Raw genomic sequence first — 23,290 nt, 5'->3', positions numbered from 1 at the left:
TGGTACCTAGAGGTTGGCAAGCCTATTGGTCAGGGATCCTGGTCGGGTTTTTTCCCCCATCTTTTGCGCATGGAGTCGGGGTCACTGTGTGTGTGTGTGTGTGCGCGCGTGTGTGTGTGGGATGGTAGATGTGAATTTCCTGCATTGTGCGGGGGGTTGGAATAGGTGACCCTGGTGGTCCTTTTCAGCTCTATGATTCAACCCTCGGGTATGATTAGAAGGAAGTTCCCTTTTCCGCATGATTTGTGTATCGATTTCTCTTTAGCTGGCCAGTGGCTTGTAGTGATTTCACCAGCCTGTGTTAGGAGTCCGTTTGGATGTCATCGGCATGCATGCATTCAGGATGCCAAATCTTTATTATTATTATTATTATTATTATTATTATTATTATTATTATTATTTTATTTCAACTGCCACAATTAGTTGGCTGTGTAGTGCATTATAACCAGGATCATTGCCAGATTTTTCTCGCTGGCTCAGCTTTGTTCTATGTCCATAAATGCATCCTAATTGCACTGGCACTATAATAACCTTGCTGCTAACACCCACCCATACACCCACTTAATTTAAAGCTTGGCTGCAGGGTGACTTGAGCCTCCACCCTCCATTCTCCCACGGGGATGGTCGGCTGGAGGCATACACGACCCCCCCCCCCCCAGCTCTGCTCTCCCAGCCGGCTGCCCACGTCCGGACCCCATCATTCACCTGCAGGGCTTCAAACGAATTTGGTCCCCCCCCCCTCATGCTTCCCTGCCCCTTCGCTCTGTTCTAGGGTGGATGTTAAATCATGCAGAAACGGAGCACGACCTCGGCTTTCGTGTCAGTTGATCTGGCGGTTGCTGTTTTTGTGTAACTAATTTAGAAAGATTGATCGTTGGTTAATTCCATTAATGGACTCGACCGACATAGGCGCAGACCAAAGAGCTCAGCAGTCTCCTAAATAGTCATTAAGAATCGCACATCTATCTTTTCACCTGCTTGTGCGGGCCTCCTGTGGGGAGGGGGGCAGGCATACAAAATGTTAATTCTGAAGGTCAAATGACTTTGGGAAATAATCATAAACGGCTTACCTTGCCTCACCTCCCGCCCAGATGGCTCTTAGCTCAGCAATCAATGGACATTTGGACGCAGTTGCCACTTGAACAGTCTCCAGCGCTATGAATCTGGAAGGTTCCGTTGGCAAACGGCAGAGATCTAACACAAAGGCTCCCGGACCTCACGCCGTTGAAATAATTCCTTTGCTAATAAGGCGACTCCAGCCTGGGAAAATAAAGTGCTAAGTACAAATTTGGCTTGTGAAAGGCTTGCAGGTGAGGTTGCCAACCTCCAGGTACTAGCTGGGGATCTCCCGCTATTACAACTGATCTCATGGCGATAGAGATCAGATCACCTGCTTAGTTTGCTTTTGCAGTATTTATATTGTTTTGGTTGAGCTCAGTACTATATTTCCATCAACTGCCAGGTAGTAGCAGGAGATCTCCTGCTATTACAACTGACCTCCAGCCAATAGAGATCAGTTCGCCTGGAGAAAATGGCCGCTTTGGCAATTGGACTCTATGGCATTGAAGTCCCTCTTTTCCCCAAACCCCACCCTTCTCAGGCTCCACCCCAAAAACCTCCCGATGGTGGTGAAGAGGGACCTGGCAACCCTAACTCTATGGCACTGAAGTCCCTCTTCTCCCCAAACCCACCCCAAAAACCTCTTGCAGGTATGCCCAAGACTGTACATGCTACTAAGGACTTTACTAGGGTTGCCAGGTCCCTCTTCGCCACCGGCGGGAGGTTTTGTGGTGGAGCCTGAAGAGGGTGGGGTTTGTAGAGGGGAGGGATTTCGATGCCATAGAGTCCAATTGCCAAAGTGGCCATTTTCTCCAGGGGAACTGATCTCTAACATCCCGCTGGTGGTGAAGAGGGAGCTGGTAACTCTACCTCTCCCTGCAATCTTAATTCTAGGGCAGGAACATATGGGCTTTAATTGGGCCTGGGAGCGGATCGGTAGCCAGTGTAATTGCTGTAGTATCAGGAAAATACGTAGGGTTGCCAGCTCCGGGTTGGGAAATTCCTGGAGATTTGGGGGGGGGGGGCAAAGCCTGAAGAGGGCTGGGTTAAGAGAGAGGAGGGTCTTCAATGCAAAGGAGTCCAATTGCCAAAGCGGTCATTTTCTCCAGGTGATCTGATCTCTATCGGCTGGAGATCTGTTGTAATAAAAGGAAATCTCCAGCTAGTACCTGGAGGTTGGCAACCCTAGAAATAGGCTCCTGATAGCTAGCCCTGACTAGCAGTCTAGCCACAGCTTCCACTCTTCAAGGGTATCTTCTGCAGCACCTTTTGGGATGGGTGGGGGATGGGTGGGGGGAGTTGAAGGCTCCCACTCTGCTGGCTTTCCGCGAACTGTCCAAAACTGAATTATTCAAGAGGACTTTTCTATGCAGGCAATAGGATAGCACTGCAAAAAATGATACACAAAGTGACTTGGACAAATTATTAGGGACTGTGGTTTATACTACTGCATATAATTTGCTGTAAATTGGATCCTCCTATGTAATCTTGCATCATTTTATGTGTCATGTTAACACCTATAATTTGTTTCAATTCTGGCTTTTTAAAGATTTCTGGTTGGTTTTACAACCCAAATCCTATTTCACTGCTTATTGAATGCCCCCCTCCTGTTGATTGTATTGACTCCCTCTGTGCAATCCACCTCAGGTCCCAATGAGAAAGGCAGACTATAAATAAACTAAATAAAATAAATCCACTTCACCAGATTAGTGTCCGCTGCTCATGAGGAGGAGTGGAGAATCAAACCAGATCAAAGTCCACCGTTCCAAACCACTGCTCTTAACCACTACACCACACTGGCTCTCAATTTCCCCATAACACCACCCATTTAATCTATATTTTTACTACAGGTTGAGTATCCCTTATCCGGACTGCTTGGGACCAGAAGTGGTCCATATTTTGGATCTTTCCCTATATTGGAATATTTTTGTATATACATAATGAGATATCTTGGGGATGGGACCCAAATTCCTTTATGTTTTATATACACTTTATGCACATAGTCTGAAAGTTATTTTAAACAATATTTTTCATAGTTTTGTGTCCATTGAACCATCAGAAAACAAAGGTGTAACTATCTCACCAGAATACCTGTATCAGCTGGCTACCGATCCGCTCCCAGGCCCAATTAATACAGAATACCTGTATTAAACAAGAGCAAAAACAAACAACAAACTAACTAACAATGGCAGGCTTTCAGTGTCCACCTACGATGCAGTGTACACTGTTTTACTTTTTTAGGTGAGAGGAAACATTGAAAGCGGGCAGCACAAATCTACCTGCGTGCCAGCTCGAAGGGTCCAGTTTTCAGATCAGTCCAGATATGTGATGTCTGGATAAGGGATATTCTACCTGTACCCACTATCTGATTCGTTTAAATGGAGACGCTCCACCTCTGAGCCTCATCCCTTCCCCTCTTCCAGTACTGAAGGTAGCCCAACAGCTAGGGTTGGGAGCTCCGGGTTGGGAATTACCTGGAGATTTTGGGGGTGGAGCCTGAGGAGGGTGGGGTTTGGCAAGGGGAGGGACTTCAAGGCAATAGAGTCCAATTCCCAAAGCAGCCATTTTCTCCAGGGGAACTGATCTCTGTCACCTGGAGATCAGTTGTAATATCAGGCGTTCTCCAGCCACCACAGGGAGGCTGGCAACCCCAGGCAGCAGTGAAAGACCTCTCAGAGGAGAGGGTAAAACATGACCCCATAGTTGCCTTTCCCAGCAGTCCACAGAAGTGCTAGTAGTGCCTGTTGGAGATGAGCTCGGCGCAGTTCCTCATTATTTTTAAGTTAATCTTTCCAAGATTTCCAGATCCACTTGAAGGCCCGACTGTTGTGTTTGTTGTAGGTCAAATGTGGGGCGATTTTGGATTTTCTTCTCACATTCCACCTTTCAAGGTCAGCCAGGCCTGCAACTACATGGAAGGTGAAGTGGAGAATTTGGCAGATGGCATCTATTGCCAGCCATCAAAGTGACTACTTTTCTCTAACTCCCCGCTTCGAGCTAATTGAAGGACAAAGGGCTGAGCAGTAAGAAATGAAGTATGAAGGGGAAAGCGCGCAGAACATTAAAGGAATTTTTGATCCACTGAAATTGATTCAGTGGAACATTTTGTTTTTGTTCCAGTCACATAAATTGCCATCTTTTGATACACCCCCAAATCGTGCAATCAGCCTTTTTTAACTGCAGAAAATAATTTACATTTTAAAAGATCTCACCGAGGAAGCCAAAGCACAAAGACGAACATGCTGGCTCGGCAATAAAACACACAAAACGTGCCCGATCACTTCTTAAGCATTGTAATTATCTTTAAGGTAGCCTAATGGCACTAAGAGGCAGTGGGGGGAATCTTATCTCCCACAAACCTGCTGTGCCGCCTGTTGAGTGGACCCCCCACCCAGGAACGGGGGCCAGGGTTTCCAGAAGAGAGTCTGTAGTTGGAGGGGGGGGTCCCTCAAAATTGCCTCCCCTACTACAGATGCAAATGTCATCCACAAACAGAAGAGAAGGATGGGATTCAAGCCACTGTTGTATCATGATTATAGAGTCAGGCTATGACTGCAAAGACCAGTGTTCAACTGAGGGTGAGAGGTAGGGCTGTCGATTCGGTTCAGCCCGAACTGAAAAACAGCCGAATTTCCCCTGATTCGGCGGTTTTTAGTTCGGGACGAACCGAACTCAAAAATGGCGGGAAACCGGGGAGCCGAATTCAGCAAATTCGGGAGTTCACGAATAAATCAGGCAAATTCGGGGCCGTCAGTAAGCAGCATTCTCCTCCCCCGGCCAATCAGTGGCCAAGCTGGGTCTTCTTCTGGCCAATCAGTCAGGATTGAGTACTGGAGGAATCAGCTGATGCGCGGCCGGGCCGGGGAGAGAGAGAGAGAGAAATCCTCGTGTGTGTGTGTGTGTGGGGGGGGTGCTTGTGCACATTCGCTCCTTTCCGTGGCTGCAGGGGGCACATTTTTTGGGGTACAGACCCCAAACTTTCAGTGGAGCTTCAGACAAGCCTTCTTAAGAGACCCCCCAAGTTTTGTAAACATTGGGTCAGGGGGTCCCGAGATATGGGCTCCCCCTCTTTTCTCTTTCCGTGGCTGCAGGGGGTGTATTTTGGGGGGTACAGACCCCAAACTTTCAGCAGAGCTTTAGACGAGCCTTCTTAAGAGACCCCCCAGGTTTTGTAGACTTTGGGTCAGGGGGTCCTGAGATATGGGCTCCACCCCTTTTCCCTCCCCCCTTTTCCATTTCCGTGGCTGCAGGGGGTGCTTTTTGGGGGGTGCAGCCCCCAAACCTTCAGGATATCTTCAGACGAGCCTTCTTAAGAGACCCCCAAGTTTTGTAAAGATGGGTTCAGTGGGGGCAGAAATATCGGCTCCCCCTTTTCTCTTTCCGTGGCTGCAGGGGGCGCATTTTTGGGGTACAGACCCCAAACTTTCAGCGGAGCTTCAGACAAGCCTTCTTAAGAGACCCCCCCCCAAGTTTTGTAAACATTGGGTCAGGGGCACCCGAGATATGGGCTTTACCCTTTTCCCTTTTCCCTATAGGGATGAATGGATCACCTGATCCTGTATGCATCTCCAGAGCAAAACGTCCCGTGCTTAAATGGAATCGTCTTGGATTACCCAGTCCTCCTCCCAGCCCCTCCTGCTAGAACAGAAGACAGCCACAGTAAGACCCCTTTGGGGGCTTTAATTTATACTTTTTCTCCTGTGTGTGTGGGGGAAAAGCAGAGTCTGTGTGTGTGTGGGAAGGGAGCGGTTTCTGTGGGTGTGGGGGAAGCCAAAGGGGGCTTTCACCCGTTCTGCCTGGGGTGTGTGTGCCCCCTTGAGTCTCTCTCTCCCTGGTTTGAGGGGGGGCTTCAGTGTGTCCTCAGGTTTTCCCTCATTTATAAGATCGGTTAGGTCTATTTTGATACTTGCTCAAAACTGGTTTTCAAATGGTGACTTAAAGAATGCATTTGCGTCGTCCTGAGTCCGATGCAAAAGGGGAAATTCCACCCCCTCCTGCTCCTTATGCATAGCTAGCTGCCTCTGTTCCTTTCCATGCTTTGCACAGTTGCAAAGGTGTTGCTTTGTAGGGTTGTGTTGAGATGCAGTTGTGTTGCTTTGCAGTTGTGTTGCTTTGCAAACTTCTCAGCTGTTTGTCGGGGCTGGGAGCTTTGTGCGTGGGCGGCAAGCTCTGCTCAGAGATGCACATTAAGGGTGGGGGGACCCCTTTCGGGGCCCATATCTCACCCCCGACCCAATCTTTACAAAACATGGGGGGTCGAACTTTGAATTCCCGCCGAATTGCACGGACCCGAAGTGGGGGAGTTCGGACTTCGGCATATCCCGAATCTAAACGGGCCGAATTCAGCCGAATCCGAACTATACCAATTTTTTTTTAATTCAACAGCCCTAGTGAGGGGTCTGGAGGGGTCTGGAGACCAAGTCCTATGAGGAAAGGTTGAAGGAGCTGGGTATGTTTAGCCTGAAGAGGAGCAGACTGAGAGGGGATATGATAACCATGTTCAAGTACTTGAAAGGCTGTCATATTGAGGATGGTGCCGAGTTGTTTTCTGTTGCCCAAGAAGGTTGGACCAGAACCAACGGGTTGAAATTAAATCAAAGAGTTTCCGTCTAGGCATTAGGAAGAATTTCTAACAGAGCGGTTCCTCAGTGGAACAGGCTTCCTCGGGAGGTGGTAAGCTCTCTTTCCCTAGAGGTTTTTAAGAAGAGGTTAGATGGTCATCTGTCAGCAATGCTGATTCTGTGACCTTAGGCAGATGATGAGAGGGAGGGCATCTCGGCCATCTTCTGGTCACTAGGTGTGTGGGGGGGAGGTAGTTGTGAATTTCCTGCATTGGCAGGGGGTTGGACTTGATGATCCTGGTGGTCCCTTCCAACACTATGATTCTATGATTCTAACTCTCACATCTCCACTTAGCCATGAAGCTCCCTGGCTGAACTTGGGCCAGTGTGCTGCAGTGGTTAAGAGCCGTGGACTCTAATCTGGTGAACCGGGTTCAATTCCCCACTCTTCCACATGAAGCCTGCTGGATGACCTTGGGCCAGTCACAGTTCTCTCAAAACTCTCTCAGCCTCCCCTTCCTCACAAGATGCCTGTTGTGGGATGGAGGGAGGAGGGAAGGCGATTGTAAGGTGCTTGCCATTCAAACCCCCTCAAAAGGACAAACAGGCAGGCCTTGCAGCACCTCCAGAAGATCTCCAAGGAGTAGGTTTCCTGTTTGCCGTTATGGCAGGCAATTGCTTGCCAATTAAACAGACAGTCTGCTGATCCTCAGCTGGTAGGTGAGTGGAAGCAGGCCTGCTGGGGTAGGGGGGAGCAAGCCATGCACACGGCGCAATTATGTCACTTCCGGGTTTACCCCAGAACTGCCGGCATTGTGATGGGGATGCTGTAGCATTAAAAAGGTAAAGGTCCCCTGTGCAAGCACCTGGTCATTCCTGACCCATGGGGTGATGTCACATCTCGACGTTTCCAAGGCAGACTTTGTTTGCAGGGTGGTTTGCCAGTGCCTTCCCCAGTCATCTTCCCTTTACCCCCAGCAAGCTTGGTACTCATTTGACCGACCTCTGAAGGATGGAAGGCTGAGTCAACCTTGAGCCGGCTACCTGAAACCGACTTCCGTCGGGATCGAACTCAGGTAGTGAGCAGAACTTTTGACTGCAGTACTGCAGCTTAACACTCTGCGCCACGGGGCTGCAGCATTATTCCCCCCCAAACTCTATGGCTTCCATATAGTTTTTGGAGGACAGTGCTAGAGCGTCCCACACAGTGCTGGTGCTTCCGGGGTAAACCCAGAAGTCAAGTCATTGCGCCATGCACACGGATCGCCACCCCTAGCCCCACCTCCACAAAGCTCCCACTGGTGGCTGTTGGGGACCTGGCAAGGAGAGGCCACCCTCACCTCTTCAGGAAGCCCATTCCACAGAAATGGAGCCTCAACAGAAAAAGCCTGGGCTCTGGCCAATGCCAGATGAGACACCCTAAGTGCTGGAATAGCCAATAGATGGCGGCCCAATGACCGTAGTTGGCACACAGGGATATATGGAAGAAGACGGTCCTGCAAATTAGTGGATGAGACATTCAAAATCACTCAGCTTTTACCTTCTTTATCAATCAATGTACAGATCCTGAAAATGGTTAACAATCCTTTCAGTTTCTCTCCAAGCCTATCCGGCTCTTGCGTAACTTACTGGCAAAAGGTCTTGTATCTCCTCCCTTTGTCTTTGTCATTGCTTCCCCTGCAACCTTTCCCATTCGTCTGCAAAAATCCTGGGCCCATTATACAAGTGATTCGATTCTGGGGATAGGGGCATCTGAAATATATCTTGTTCGGCACAAGGTAGTGAAAATAGAATTTCCGTACCCTTTCTTCCTGACTTTTCACTCATCCTCTTGGTATCCACTGGGTCTCTGCAGTTTTCTTTTTAAAGCCCAGCTGGCCAAAGTGATAATTAGCAAGCACTTTCACTGTGTTAGCATCTCTGGAGGGACATGAAAGCTTGCACTGTCCCTTTAAGAGGACAATTTGATAATCCTCTTAACACTTTCCCATTTTCCCCCCTTTTCTGCTTGATAATATTTCACAGAAATTTTACTTTGTAAAATACTCCTAAAGGAAGGCTTAAGCAATAATGCAGAGATTATGGAAATGACTCTCATTTAGCAGAAGAAAAGACTCGACTGACGCCACGGATGGCTTCGGAATGTGTAACCCCCCCATTAGGAGCTTTGTTTAAATGTTTATTCATCGAGCAGTAAATGTTTATTATAATGCGTTTTATTGGAACATATATTAAAGAACTGTGATTATGGGTAGAGGGAATGGTAAAGCAATGTGCATTTATCAAGGGGGATGGTAAAGACAACGGAAGGCTAGGAATTGCAAAGGTGGTTTGTGCTTGCTTGTGTGTTTCAGTCGATGCAGGAAGGAAGTACTGAATAATGCACTTTCAATCCACTTTCAACACACTTTAACAATCATTTGCAAGTGGATGTTGCCATTTCACACAGTAAAATCCAGCTTGAAAGTGGATTGAAAGTACATTTTTTCGCATGTGTGAAAGTGTCTCACCATCTACCAAAATGCGGTCCTGAACCCTAGCTGTGTTGGAAGTTGAACACATGAAGCTGCCTTATACTGAATCAGATCCTTGGTCCATCAAAGTCAGTATTGTCTACTCAGACCGGCAGCGGCTCTCTAGGATCTCAAACAAAGGTCTTTCCCATCACCTACTTGCCCAGTCCCTTTAATTGGAGATGCCGGGGATTGAACCTGGGACCTTCTGCATGCCAAGCAGATGCTCTACCACTGAGCCACGCCCCCTCCCCGATTGTCCAAGGTGACTGTCCAAACACTCTTCCATTCCCAGATGACTTTGCTTCACCTTCTCTTTCCCCTATCCTGCCCTGCTCTCTGGTTTCTGCAGTTAGGTTTTTTCCTTTTAAATCATTCTGTTTCACAGAGAAGCAATGATCTCTCCCCAGAAGAAATGGAGATGCAAGCTGTATTTTGCCTGCTTTTGGTAATGCCTGAAAGTGAGCTGGGGGATTGCAGGGCTCTCTTTTCTGGAGATTCTGATCGGCAAGAGGCCTGTTTGTGGTGCTCCCAAATGCCTGAACGACAGTGCAGAATCACGCCCTTCTATGCCCGCTGACTTAAAATGGCCCAGAATGGCAAAACTCTGCTTAGGGTGGCATTACAAGTCAACTGATGATGCTAGGCCCGGGGCCACCAAAAATAGGTCAATGGAGGGTCACGGTCCCCCCTTTTTTTCCTTCCTTGCTGTGTGCTGTATGTGGAGCTCTATGTTAAGAAAACTTTTTGCCACTCCTTGACGTGGTTGAACTCGCCAACGCATCGTTGGTTCCGTGTATTTGTATTCCTACAGGGCAGCAGATAAGTTTCTATTGACGATCTATCTTTCTATAGAGCTGTATTAAACCAAATCCCTCATAAAGAGGAAGAATATCCTAACAGAACTAGTGGAGTCATATAATCAGGAATAACAAATGGATGTGCTACAAGATACAGGGAGTACCAAATTACCCTATTTGTCATGTTAATATTCAAGCTTTCCTCCTAAAAGCATTTGTCATCCACATCATGGAAGCTTCTCATCTTGGGATTTCTTCTCTTGGGCTCGGCTCTTGTAAAATTCAGTACTTTTACACAAGAAGGTGGTAGTCAAGGAGAACAATGTCATCTACTGTTCCTTTAGCTGGCAGCTAACCACCCATCTTCCATCAACACACTTTCTCCAGTGGTAAACCAGCCTAGCAAATTCATCACGCTTTTCTTTTTGTATCCATTGTCCGTAGTGCTCTTCTTAAGTTCAAGGCACCATCCAGGCCTTCATGATCCTTGAGCCCCCTATTTGTATTGCACAATTAACTCCAAAAGAAGTAAGATCCAGTTTAAATTCCCTCCAGTAGGAATGTTGTAGTAGATATGTAACAGGGGAACAGCTAGGGTTGCCAACCTACCCGGTAATAGCAGAAGATCTCCCACTATTACAACTGATCTCCATCCGATAGAGATCATCAGTTCACCTGGAGAAAATGGCTGCTTTGGCAGTTGGACTCTATGGCATTGAAGTCCCTCCCCTCGCCAAACCCCGCCCTTCTCAGGCTCCGCCCAAAAATCCTCCCGCCAATGGCAAAGAGGGACCTGGCAACCCTAGGAACAGCTAATATTTTCTTAGTGCATTGCAAAGCTTTAATGGAGCTCAAGATAAGGACATAAGATGCTTCCAGATGATTCTACCATAGCAGTGGCCATACAATATACTAGCTAAGCGTACTCTTGTAACATCCAGCCATTAATTAAAACTTCTTTGTATAGGCCTACACAACTTTTTCCCCACCCAAATATAAGGGTTTAGATCCTGCCTAGAAGGCAAGGGGAGATATCCTCTCCCTCCTCTCATAGAAGACCGCTTATTTCTTCTCCAAGGTGTTCCTGGGATCCCCCATCCCCCAGGAGCAGCATTTCTGGGAGTGCTTGGAGCTGCTGCAGGAGGAGGAATTGGCATATTTCTCACTTAGAATCATAGAGTTGGAAGGGACCACCAGGGCCATCAAGTCCAACCCCCTGCACAATGCAGGAAATTCACAACTACCTCCCCCCTCCACACCCCTAGTGACCAGAAGATGGCCAAGATGCCCTCCTTATCATCATCTGCCTCATCATCTGCCTAAGGCCACTTCTTGCACCCGTGGATTTTTTTTGCGGAATCCAAGCCCAACGGTCTGGGGCCATCGTATCTGCAGGACCGCCTCTCCCAGTATTCCTCCCAGGGAGTGTTACACGCAGCAAACAACAACTTGCTGGTAGTCCCTGGCCCAAAAATGTCTGGCTGTCCTCAACCAAGTCCAGGGCTTTTTCAGCCCTGGCCCTGGCCTGGCAGAACTCTCTGTCTAGTGAGACCAGGGCCCTGCAGGATCTGATATAGTCCAGCAGGGCCTGAAAGATGGAGATGTTCCGCCAGGCCTATGGTTGAGGGCAGCAACAATTTCCATTGTGACTGGGCTTCCTTTCCTCTCTCCCTTACTTCCTTAATTTCAATCTTCTGTTTGGCAGGGGATCCCTGACCGCTTTTTCTTTAGGCTAGCTGCTACCAGTGTGTACTGGAATGGCACAGTTGGATTTTACTGTGAATCAGAATTAAAAGTTTTAAGTCTAAGTTATTAATATGCATTTTACTGAGCATACATTTTTATGATGATGTAACCCACTCTGAGCCCTGCTTCGGCTGGGATAGAGCGGGTTATAAATCCAAATAATAAATCCGTGGAAACTTTAGTTAGATTAGCAATGCAGGAAAGAACATCTGCCGGAGACCCTGGACTGCTACAAAGAGAATCAGTAGTTTGAATTAATATGACAGTTCCTTCTTTTAAAAATATGTTTTTTGTTTTTCTTTAAAAGAAACTACAAATAAGGAGTTCTTCCTAGCTCTCAACCAGTTCTTTTTCGAACATATTGGCTCATAATGGGGGTGCACGAAAGGTTTCCTGAAACTGTGTGTTCTCCCTTCATCACACTTACCTTTTGACTGCTGCTTCCTGCTTTTATGGTCCTAGGAACAACAGCAAGTGTGCTTCCTCCTGCCAGTAAGCGCTGTTTTCTTTTACTCACAAGATGCAAAAAATCTGATCTGGATTCAGTAGGGTTGCCAACATGCAGGTGAGGCCTGCCGCCTGGTGTTTTTTCCAGAAACACAACTGATCTTCAGACTAGACAGATCAGTTTCACTGGAGAAAATGGCAGCTTCAGAGGGTGGATTCTACGGCATCACCTGGAATCGGGCATGGAGTTCTCCCTGAATTAGCACGGATCTCCAGACTTCAGAGTGCTAATTCCCCTGGAGGAAACAGCAGCTTTGGAGGGTGGATTCTATGGTATACCGTAGAGATCGCATGTAGAGTTGCCAACCTCCAAGTGGAGCCTGGGATTACAACTGATCTCTAGACTACAGATATCAGTTCCCCTGGAGAAAATGGCTCCCTTGGAGGATGGACTATGTAGCATCACATCCCTGCTGAGCTCCCCCTCCTCCTCAAATTCTGTCTTTCTCAGGCTGCACCCACAAATGTCCAGGAGTTTCCCAGCCCAAAATTGACAACCCTAGGATGCAGGCATCATCACATAGCCAGATCTTTCTGGGAACATTGTGAAGTCATGAGGTTACATCAGAGCACTGCCTTTCGCCCTGACTCTGGCATCATGTGGGTAAAAAATAAAAATAAAAACCAGTGCTGAAGAGCAACAACAGGCTTTGGCCTTCATGTCTACTTGTAGGTCACTGGGAGCATCTGGATGGCCACTGTGCAAAATAGGATGCTGAAATAGATGATCCATTGGACTGATGCAGCAGAGTTCATCTAATATCTAGGGCTGTTTAGCTTGGAAAGAAGGCGGTTAAGGGGAGTCATGACAGAGGTCTATAAAATTATGCATGGTATGGAGAGAGTGGAGAAGCTTTTCTCCCTCTCTCATGGTGATACTGGAATGCTGAAGCTGGAGGGTGAGAGATTCAAAACAGATAAAAGGAAGCATTTCTTCACACAATGTATAGTTAAATTGTGGAACTCCCTGCCCCAGGATGTGGTGATGGCTGCAGTGCCAACTTGGATGGCTTTAAGAGGAGAGTGGACATGTTCATGGAGGAGAGGGGCTGTGGCTCAGAGGCAGAGCATCTGCTTGGCATGCAGAAGGTCCCAGGTTCAATCCCTGGCATCTCCAGTTAAAGGGACTAGGCGAGTAGGTGAAGGACCTCTGCCTGAGACCCTGGAGAGCTGCTGCCGGTCTGAGTAGACAATACTGACTTTGATGGATCAGTATGAGGCAGCTTCATGTGTTCATGGCTACTAGTAAAAATGGACACTAGTCATGATGCATACCTATTCTCTCCAAGATCAGAGGAGCATGCATATTATATTAGGTGCTGTGGAACACAGGCAGGACAATGCTGCTGCTGTCGTCTTGTTTGTGGCTTCCTAGAGGCACCTGGTTGGCCACTGTGTGAAAAGACTGCTGGACTTGATGGGTCTTGGCCTGATCCAGCATGGCTTTTCTTATGTTCTTAATATTCTGAGGTTTTAAAAACAGTTCTCAGTAGGCAGGAACATGATTGCTCCCACAACGAAGTAGGACAAAGACTTTATGAAAAATATTGCTGAAATGCTCCCACACACATACACATGCATACATCGTAGCCTGCAAATATGATGGCGATAAGGGTTGCACATTTCAACTGAACATCCCACACAGAAAGGAGGATGGAGCAACCTGCAAGGAAGCCGTTTATCTCCTCTTCTGCTTTGATACAGACTGGCTGTCTCACAACCGACCACAAAAGAGAGCCGAGAAACCGCCGCATGCCTGACCACCTGTGGCGAACAAAACTCACATGAGGATAATGAGGCAAGGGAGTCTTTTGCAAAGCAAAACAAGAGCTTTCCTAAGAAAGAAATACCACAAAGGAATGAATGCCACAAAAGACTAACACAGATATGCAGGCACAAGTAAGCTAGTGACCTTGTAGTGTGTGCAAGTTTGTAGCTTTGGGGACCAGCTTGCATTAGAACGGGAAGATTTGTTTCAGATGTATCATTAGCGAGCCATATTGGCAGGAGAGAAGTGGGTGGTGCTCCTTCCCTTCCTTGGAATTGCTGACACGTTTCAAGTGGTGCGTGTGATTATGCGCCTTCCTGCAAATGGGCCTTGTTGAATGGAAACAATTGGAGCGGGAATAAAGTACCTCCTTGTAGGCTGCTAAATTGGAAGGCAAATTAGAAAGAGGAATCCGTTTGCCTTTCCCATATGTTTGTCTCTGCGTGGCACCCCTGACTCCGCACTGTTGTTTTCACCCTCATTTCCTTCAAGAAAGCAAAAGCAAAAGAAACCACTTGAGATGTAATTGCCTCTTGCTGTTCTTGCTTGGATCTATTACACAAACAGTAGGGAGAATTTGGCTTATTATGTATGTTTTGTTCATAACCTTAAAGAAGCCCCCCCCCCAAAAAAAAAACACCTTGAGATCTTTGCAATCATACGCCTGCTGTTTGTTACTGGTGGAGGGGGTGCCGATTCAAAAACGACAACCAAAAATCCACCCTAGCCCATAACCGACATGTTGTTTGCATAGAACAGATACGTTTTGTTCCGCCACATTGCCGTCCATAAAAGCCTAATACAAATTGTAAAGGTGAACAAACCATGAAAGTGTCCTCGCCGGTTCTAAGTGGTCCATATGTCGAGGGAAACGTTTTGCCATTTAAACAATAAAAATGGGCACAATGTTTGTATTTCTGTTTTTAGCGCCAGCCACAGGGAGACATCTTGAGTCGATGAAACCTTCTGCATAAATGATTATAGAGCATCTCTGGCTCCTATCCATATGGTGAAACTTAAAGCCGTTCCCTCTGAATCTGTTTTCCATTGACTTCCATATACTTCGATTTCCATTGACTTCCACATACTTTGGAGCAAGCCTTTTCCTTAAAAAAATCACAAAAAAATGTGAGCAGAGCTGTGTTTTTTTTTTAAAAAAAAGCATATCTGAACCCAGGAATCTACATGTTGCAATGAATAAAGCTGAATTCCTCTGTCTGACAATTGGCCATGATTGCTCAGTAGTCCTACTGTGTAAAAACATTGTACTACTATTCATTCTAGGAATTAACTACTTAAAATGAACTGTGTGTGAGAGAGCAATGCTAAGCAGCAATGCTACTCAAATGAGTAGATTTGAATAATTCTATTTGAATAAGTCAATTCAATGAGCCTTACTCCCAGGAAATGTTCTTAGAATTGCAATGGTTACCTATCAGCAAAAGTGAAAAATTGGCTTCTACTGTACCAGAGCCAGCATGCTGTAGTGGTTAAGAGCAGTGGTCTCTAATCTGGAGAACCAGGTTTGCTCACTCCTCCACATGAGCGTCGGACTCTAATCTGGTGAACCAGGCTGGTTTCCCCACTCCTATCTGCTGGGTGACCTTGGGCTCGTCACAGTTCTCTCATAACTCTCTCAGCCCCATCCCTGTTGTGAGGAGAGGAAGGGAAGGCAATTGTAAACTGGTTTGAGACTCCTTAAAGGTAGAGTGGGGTATAAAAACCCACTCTTCTTCTTCTTCTTCTTCTTCCTACATGTAATTTTGAGGTGTGTTTCACATATTCCATGGAATGAAGCATATTTTCCTTGAAGTGCTTAGAATTGATTGGAAGTGCAAAAAAGGGAGGACCAGTGACTTTCTCAACTTATTTTCCCTAGGTTTTGTGATGTCAGAAAGTAAGGAAAGGAATGGAAAGGATCTCCATTCGTTCTAAAAAGATGTAGAGTGAAATACACAGGAATAAAAATATAGTGGTATTGGAGGAATGGAAACACAACTAGAACAGGCTCAGTGATTGAACTGCCTGACATAATCTGTGACAATCCGCTCCTTGGTTCTGGGAACATCAAATAGAACCCAAAGTTCCTCTTACAGGTTTGGCATGTGACTATAGTTACCATTATTTGAAAGAGTTATATAATAATTGCTCACATTTACTGGTTCGGGTTGACCTTTGGTGATCTGACTAGGGATGAAGTTTGCTGCTGAACATATTTGATTTACAGATGAATTTTGACAGACAAAAAATGTGCCTCTGATGGCTGTTATGCTGATACCAACTGGTTTTTGGGATGGTTGTACATTAGAAAACAGGAGCTCTGGGCTATGGGGATTCAGCAGTATGGAAATGTTGGGTTTAAAGAAAAGCACTTTGCAGTCAGCATGGGATTTTCTGACTTCTAATCTAAATAATTTATTGTTATCCACAAACTCCTGCTATCTTGTTTTCATATGAATCTTATAAAGGGTAATTTTGGCTTTACTCTCCACCATCCTTTTAGAATAAGTCAGCAATCATGTAGATAAAAAGTAGTTATTTTTCTTTTAAAAAGTAACCTTTGCTAGCTAACCTTTCCTTTATTATGCTGATGACTGACCATTGTTTATTGAATTGTGATTAGGAAGGAAGAGCTGCAGGACACTGGGATTCTGCAGTTCAAAAATGTATTGTGTAAAGGAAAGCACTTTGTAGTCAGTTTAGGATTTTCTGTCCTCTAAATAAGTTGTAATAATTATCAAGAAACATTACACTCAAGTGTGATGTGCTAAAAAGGTGAAGTCATAAAGCAGGCATTATAAAGGTACAAAAGAAAACCAAACTTATTTCTAAGTATATGTGGATTGCAGTGCACTGTAATAGCAGAGTTAGAGCCCAATTGCTGGAAGGAAGGACACTAGTTTCCTAACTATAGGGTAAATGATGAACTAAAGGGTTTCAGCTAGTTGTTCAACTACCAATTTGCAGTCTGTGTAGTACCGTCCCTTGATCTTCTATTTTTCTTCAATGAACCCTTAATTTTCCAAATGAGTGTGTAGACAAGGGCCCACTGGTACCAAAGAGTATTTTTTAAAGCTTGCAATATGGGTTTGAGCAATATATCATCAGGGCCATGATGCTGAGATGATGTATTACACTAATACATCATAAGAGCACTATCGCTGGTGTGATGTATTAGTATAATACACTATTGGGACACTATCACTGATGTATTACTCAAAAGAACCATTTTTAAACCTAAAAAAGCATCTTAGGTTATGCCGAAAACTATGAACAATAATAATAACAAATAATAACTTATTGGCTCTGATGTCTGTAGGATAGTTTGGAAAAGCCAGGAAAGCTTTTTAGAGCACCTCATTAAGTCAACCAGAGCAGATTTCTTTATATTCCAATGACTGACTGACTAGTCCTTGTAAATGAGAACTTGTGAAGTAAAGGACATACATTGCATTTCCTGATGAACAATCCAGACAAGCTGTTTGAGGAATTGACTACAAAATTAAGTGTCTCCGCCCACTACAGATGCTTTGGGACTGTAAAGAAATTAGCAGTTCTCTCAGGCAAGTTCTATGCCTTCTCTTCTCAATCAAGCTCTGGCCTTCTCTCTCCCACTGAAGGCCAGACTGACTTTTATAGGATTGCCAGCCTCCAGGTGGGGTCAAGAGTTCCCCAGAAAAAAATAGTTACTTTGGAGGGTGGACTGCAGAGGCTCCTCTCACTACCCTCCCTAGGCTCCACTCCCAAATCTCCAGGGATTTCCCAACCTAGAGCTGGTACCCTGTGACCTGGGGTGGGTGGGGATTACATTAATCTTTCCCTTTTCCCGATCTCCTGGAATTACAACTGGTCTCCAAAGTACATAGATCAGTTCCCCTGGAGAAAAGGGATGCTTTGAAGGCTAGACTATGGCATTATGCCCTGCTGAGGTCCCTCCCCTCCCAGGCTCCACCCCCACAAATCTCTGTATTAGTGGCTTCTTAGTAGCCTTGTAGTAATGAGTTCATCTTTGTCTAGAAAACCTTGTAAAATCCATACTATTTATGGTGCTTTTTTCTTCTGATTTACATTTCAGGGTAGGGTCTTGCTATTGTTACATGTGCTGGTTTTGTGTGTTCTAAATGGCTCTTGGAACCCATTTGCAGAGCATGAAGATGATGAATTTCTCTATATGTTTACTACTAGATTCTTGTGTTTGGTATATTTTTGGGAATTTCCAGAGGCATCTATCTGTTTTTGGGAATGCAGTGTTGGACTAGGTGGACATGGGTCTGTGCGTGTGTTTTTAGATTTTCCTTAGCACCCATCTAACTCAATATTCTGCTGTACAGCACACACACTCACACACACCTCCTTATTTAAAACTCATTGTACAGTCTTGTTTGGGATTTTGTGTCATGCTCATCACTTCCAATGTCTTGCGATTTATTGTCATTTCAAAAAATTAAATAGAAATCAGATTGACATCTAATAATTCCACTGCTCTTCTAGAGTTTCTCTCAAAGTCTTGCATATACAGTGGAGTTTTAATTCCAACTCCTTTCTTATCTTCCTGTGAAGATCATGCACTGAGCTAAAGAAAAGGTTAACTATTGTTTTCTAGAAAAACAAAAGCCATGATAATTAAAGAGAACCTACACAATCAGAGGCAGTAAACCTCTGAATCCCAGTTTCAGAAGTAGAGTTGCCTGGCCGTGCCTGGCAACCAGCAGGATCTTTAAGGCTGGGGAGATGGAAGTGTGTCATTGAGTGTGTGGTTATGTCACTTCCAGGGAAAACCCAGAAGTGGCATAGGATAGCTCTAGGAATCATTGGAAACTCTATCATAAAACCATATAGTTTCCAGCAATTCCTAGAGCCACCCCTCATCACTTCCAGGTTTTCCTTTGGAAATGATGTAGCAATGCACACAACACCAACTTTTAAAAAAATCTCCTGCCACCACTTAGAACGGCGGCAGGCAACAAGGGCCATTGGTGGGAGGTCTCCTGCCATAGCAAAACATCTGGCGGCCCTAGCCAGAATGCAACATCAGGAGCGGCCATGGTTTCTATGCCCTGTTTGTTGGCCCTCTAATGTACTTGGTAACCCACTGTGAGGAACAGTATGCTGGACTAGATGGACCAGTGGCCTCATACAGCAGATCTTTTCCTACGTTTTTAAGGAAGCAAGTTCTTGATAACTGAATTTCAGGGGAAACATCTGGAGACAGAATTCAGTCTCACTGAAAACTGATCATCAACATCATATTGTGTTTGTTTTGATTTTTAGCACGTCCATGTCCACATACTTCCAAGGAAGTTGGGAGATTTCAGCAAAAATGACAGTGTCTACGATGAGGTAAGTCTGAGTTCTAAATCCTTGTTTGCATAAACAGTTGATGTGCCCTTCATTGTTCACAGTTAAATTAATTTGTCAATAATTTTTACTATGATACAGTTGCACCCCTGGTAGTTTATTTCCTAAATTGCATTTTAAAAATATGTTTTGACATTCTCAGGACGGAGGGGATGAGTGCCAGTTAGTATGCTGCATTTTTTCAGGATCTGAACTTTGGGGCAGAAAAGGAGTTGGCATCCCAAATACCCTCAATTTATTGCTGTTCACTGTCCTGGTGGACTGTTGCTTCAATGTCATGTTTGTCTGGTTTTGTTTTATATTTGATACATTCTTCATCTTTATATATTCTTCATCCTGGAAACAATGAGCTTGTCATGTAGTCCAATATATCTGGTTAGGTTGTGATTTCACTAGTGGCAAACAAAGCCTTTTCCCATCAGGTTCTCCCTGCCCTCTGTTACATCTTCACTTAACCAGTTTTGATTGGCTAAGTTATGACTTCACAGTTCCTAGGAAGAAGGCCTATTTTGTATTACAAAAGCTAGTGTGAAACAGCAGGTGATTGAAACTTCTAACAGAAATTACTAATAAGATATTATTGAAGGGACTTGGAAATTTGGGGGGCATCAAAGTTAGAGTGCTGGTGTATGGATGGTGGGGCATCTACTTCTATTCCCTTTTGATTGGGTGGGGCACACAGGGAAAGAAAATGTCTAGGCAACACCCCACTCAAAAACCTTTATTTGTATAAGTCAGAATGTGGCACACAAGAGGCTTATTGAATAATAAACACAAAACTGTTCATTTTTCTCTTTTGGGGAAATGGTAAAGTCAGGTCGTCAGGGAAGTTTTAGGAATAAACTTGGCACATAAAACAACAACAGGAATGAGAAAATTTATGACATTTATAAATAATAAATATTTTGTATTCAGTCTGTAGCAGATGTATTTCACAGACAGGTTTTGTTACTTTTGAGACAGAGAAAAATTGGCAGTCACTGCTTAGTTGAATTGACATAAGCTTCTTTGAAGCAATATTTCAATTGTTGGTGGAGGCAGGAACAAAACACACAGGTTCCCAGTTTTCTTCCATAAAAATTGGTTAGGGGTCATCTTCTTTACTTCGGAGCTATTTTCCTTAGGGAAGGACACTCAATTCACTTCCCTCAAACTGTTTCTAAGAAACAGCCCTCACACATTAACTTTACAAATAAAACCAGGAACCAGTAACAGGATAAATATGGAGTTCAACATATTCAGCTATGCATGGGTTAAATGTTACATGAGAATTATTCAATGCATGTATGAAGAAAAATCAAATGTAAACTGTACACAAATTTCAATGTCTGTTCACTGTAACTTGTGATGCTAACTTTATCGTAGAGTCTAACTTTATCGTAGAGTCTAACAATACATGAAAGATCAAAGTTCATGTCAGTACACTTTTCCAGTTCATGGAGCAGTGTCTGGAGATTTGAGGAGTGCTTTCCTCAGTAAAGTTGGCCATCTCCAGACACACTATGGAGAGCAACACAGGTGTAATGGATGTGATTTTTGATCTTGGTATCAAATAAGTCGAGCAGAAGGCCTAATGTCATTACTACTGCTGAGCGTTTCTGCATTGTACCTGAGGGAAAGCTCGCCTAAGTATGAATTATTCAGCATAAAACTTTTAAACGGGGAATGATATTCCGCATGCAACATCCTCCTCTTTCCTTTTGACATTCAGAGACACAGCAAGAAAATCACTTAGAGAAAGATATTTTGACTTAGCGATCTCATTCAGCGCATTATGCTAAATCATTTTGGCAGCACAGGAATACCTATTAGGAATCATTTTCAATTTTGGGGGGAAATGGAGGAAGTGGCTTGGCATAAGATTTAGCAGCTTTGGGGCTTCTGTTTCAGTCGAGCCTAACTACTGAACAGAAGCACATTCAGAAGCTGATTTCCAAACCTGAAAATTTTGGTAAAATAGCTTGCTTGAGCTTCGCCTGTCACACACCACTGGCTCTCAAGACAGCCTTCCTCAGAAACATTTTTTTGTGAGTGAGGAGGAGAAAAACAGAAATGTAAATCCTTTCTTTTCAGGATCCCCAATGGCTTTTGAATGCTTAAACAGGTTTCAGTAACTTATGAAAGTTGGTTTCCCAACATTTTGACTTGGAAGATATAGATATTTGTAATTACCAGTTCGAATATATGAAGCTGCCACCTACAGAGTCAGACCATTGGTTTGTCAAGGTCAGTTTTGTCTACTCTGACTAGCTCTTCAGAGTTAGGATCTTAGGCAGAGGTCTTTCACGTCACCCACTGCCTGGTCCTTTTAACTGGAGATGCCAGGGGTTCAACCTGGGAACTTCTGCTTTCAAATCAGACACCCTACTGCTCAGCCACATCTCCATCCCTTCAAATGACTCATCACAATGAATGACTGGTATCGTCTCGATAGGAGAATGGATGGATGGATAGATCTACATTTGATCTTCCTCAATAACTCTGTAAAACAGTAGCCCAGTGATCTCAACCTAGGACTTCCTCATCCAGGTCCAATACTCTGGTGGTCCACTTGAGATGCCAGATGTTTTCTGCAGTGATAGGCAGAACTTCTTCACCATGGTGAACAACCTAGATCATGTAACACTTTGGGCATATATGTTTGTTTTGTGTCACAGTAACTTATATCCTGGACACATCGTGATCTAGTTCTTATATTGTGATCTATTTCTTATATCCTGTACCTTAAGCAAAAATAGTCCAAACAATACTGCATTGCCTACCACTATAGGTAATAAAGAAAAAAAATCCAGCCTCCAGATGTTAATTTTGTGGTGCTGGGCAGCCAGTTTTCATTGGAACACATAGTAAACCTTCAAGGAACATTCACAAAATTGCCCATTGAGTGGTATCAATTCCAGGAAACAGGAAAAACCTGGAAAGACATAATTTAGAATAGAATGGATTTTCATCAACGTCCAAAGGGTTTTAGTGTTATTGAATACAAATCTGCAGGTTATCCAAAAACTGAGTGCCTTTCATCTGAAAAAAATTCCAGTGCAGGAAAAAAAAACCCAATCTGGTAGAAACTCCAATGTATTCCAGTGTCTTTCAGGCCTGCTGCCAGCAAAGCAGCCAAACTGTGTAACATCCCCTGGATACTTGTTTCTACGAGGGTTCAGCTTTGTAGAGTAAAACCGAATGTTCAAACCAATCATATTTCCAGCCGGGACCCTTTGGTTTGCATTCCTTGAAAGGCATCGATTATACAACTCCCAGAAGGGAAATTTGAGTGGCCATTGCATGCTGTCCCTGACATTCCAGTCATTTCTGCCAGAGGAGCTTTGCCCAGCCAGCTTTGCCACTAGTGAGGTAGAAACACAGTTCTATTTTTCCTTCAGTGATTTTTCTGGCAGGCTAAATCCCTGCACAGAGGCAGTGCTTGTCATGAGGTTACACAAGTATGTCAGCTATATTAATAGTATTCCAAGTCACCCTCCAAAGGGAAGAAGCAAGATTATTAGTAAACAAAATAAACATGCAAGCAGAAGATTGGGGTGGGCATTCCCTCTCTGCTTCACTGGAGATATCTCAGAAGCTACTTCTTGATTGCAATGAACTAAAGCATATTTATTTATTTACTTATTTCCAGCGTGGTGTAGTGGTTAAGAGTGGTGGTTTGGAGCGGTGGACTCTGATCTGGAGAACCGGGTTTGATTCCCCACTCCTCCACATGAGCGGTGAATGCTAATCTGGTGAACCGGATTGGTTTCCCCACTCCTGCACATGAAGCCAGCTGGGTGACCTTGGGCTAGTCACAGCTCTCTTAGAGCTCTCTCAGCCCCATCTACCTCACAGGGTGTCTGTTGTGGGGAGGGGAAGGGAAGGTGATTGTAGGCCGGTTTGATTCTTCCTTAAGTCGTAAGGAAAGTCGGCATATAAAAACCAACTCCTCTTCTTCTTTATACCTGCCTTTCTCCTCAATGGAGACCCAAAGCA

The 23,290-nt window shown here is 44.7% G+C and overlaps 1 protein-coding gene across 2 annotated transcripts in view; it reads left to right on the top strand.

The window, feature by feature from the left end:
* FHIT (fragile histidine triad diadenosine triphosphatase) overlaps positions 1-23,290 on the top strand; it is a 1,210,431-nt gene that overhangs the window by 1,024,130 nt on the left and 163,011 nt on the right. For both annotated transcript variants that reach the window (XM_056858181.1, XM_056858174.1), the window contains exon 6: positions 19,226-19,294. In XM_056858181.1, the coding sequence (XP_056714159.1) occupies positions 19,226-19,294 (69 nt within the window). The remainder of the gene's footprint in view (positions 1-19,225; positions 19,295-23,290) is intronic.

Source organism: Euleptes europaea, chromosome 1 (genome assembly GCF_029931775.1).
Source record: "Euleptes europaea isolate rEulEur1 chromosome 1, rEulEur1.hap1, whole genome shotgun sequence".
Taxonomy (NCBI): domain Eukaryota; kingdom Metazoa; phylum Chordata; class Lepidosauria; order Squamata; family Sphaerodactylidae; genus Euleptes; species Euleptes europaea.
The sequence above is the reverse complement of the archived record's forward strand: the minus strand, read 5'-3'. Positions and strand labels throughout refer to the sequence as shown.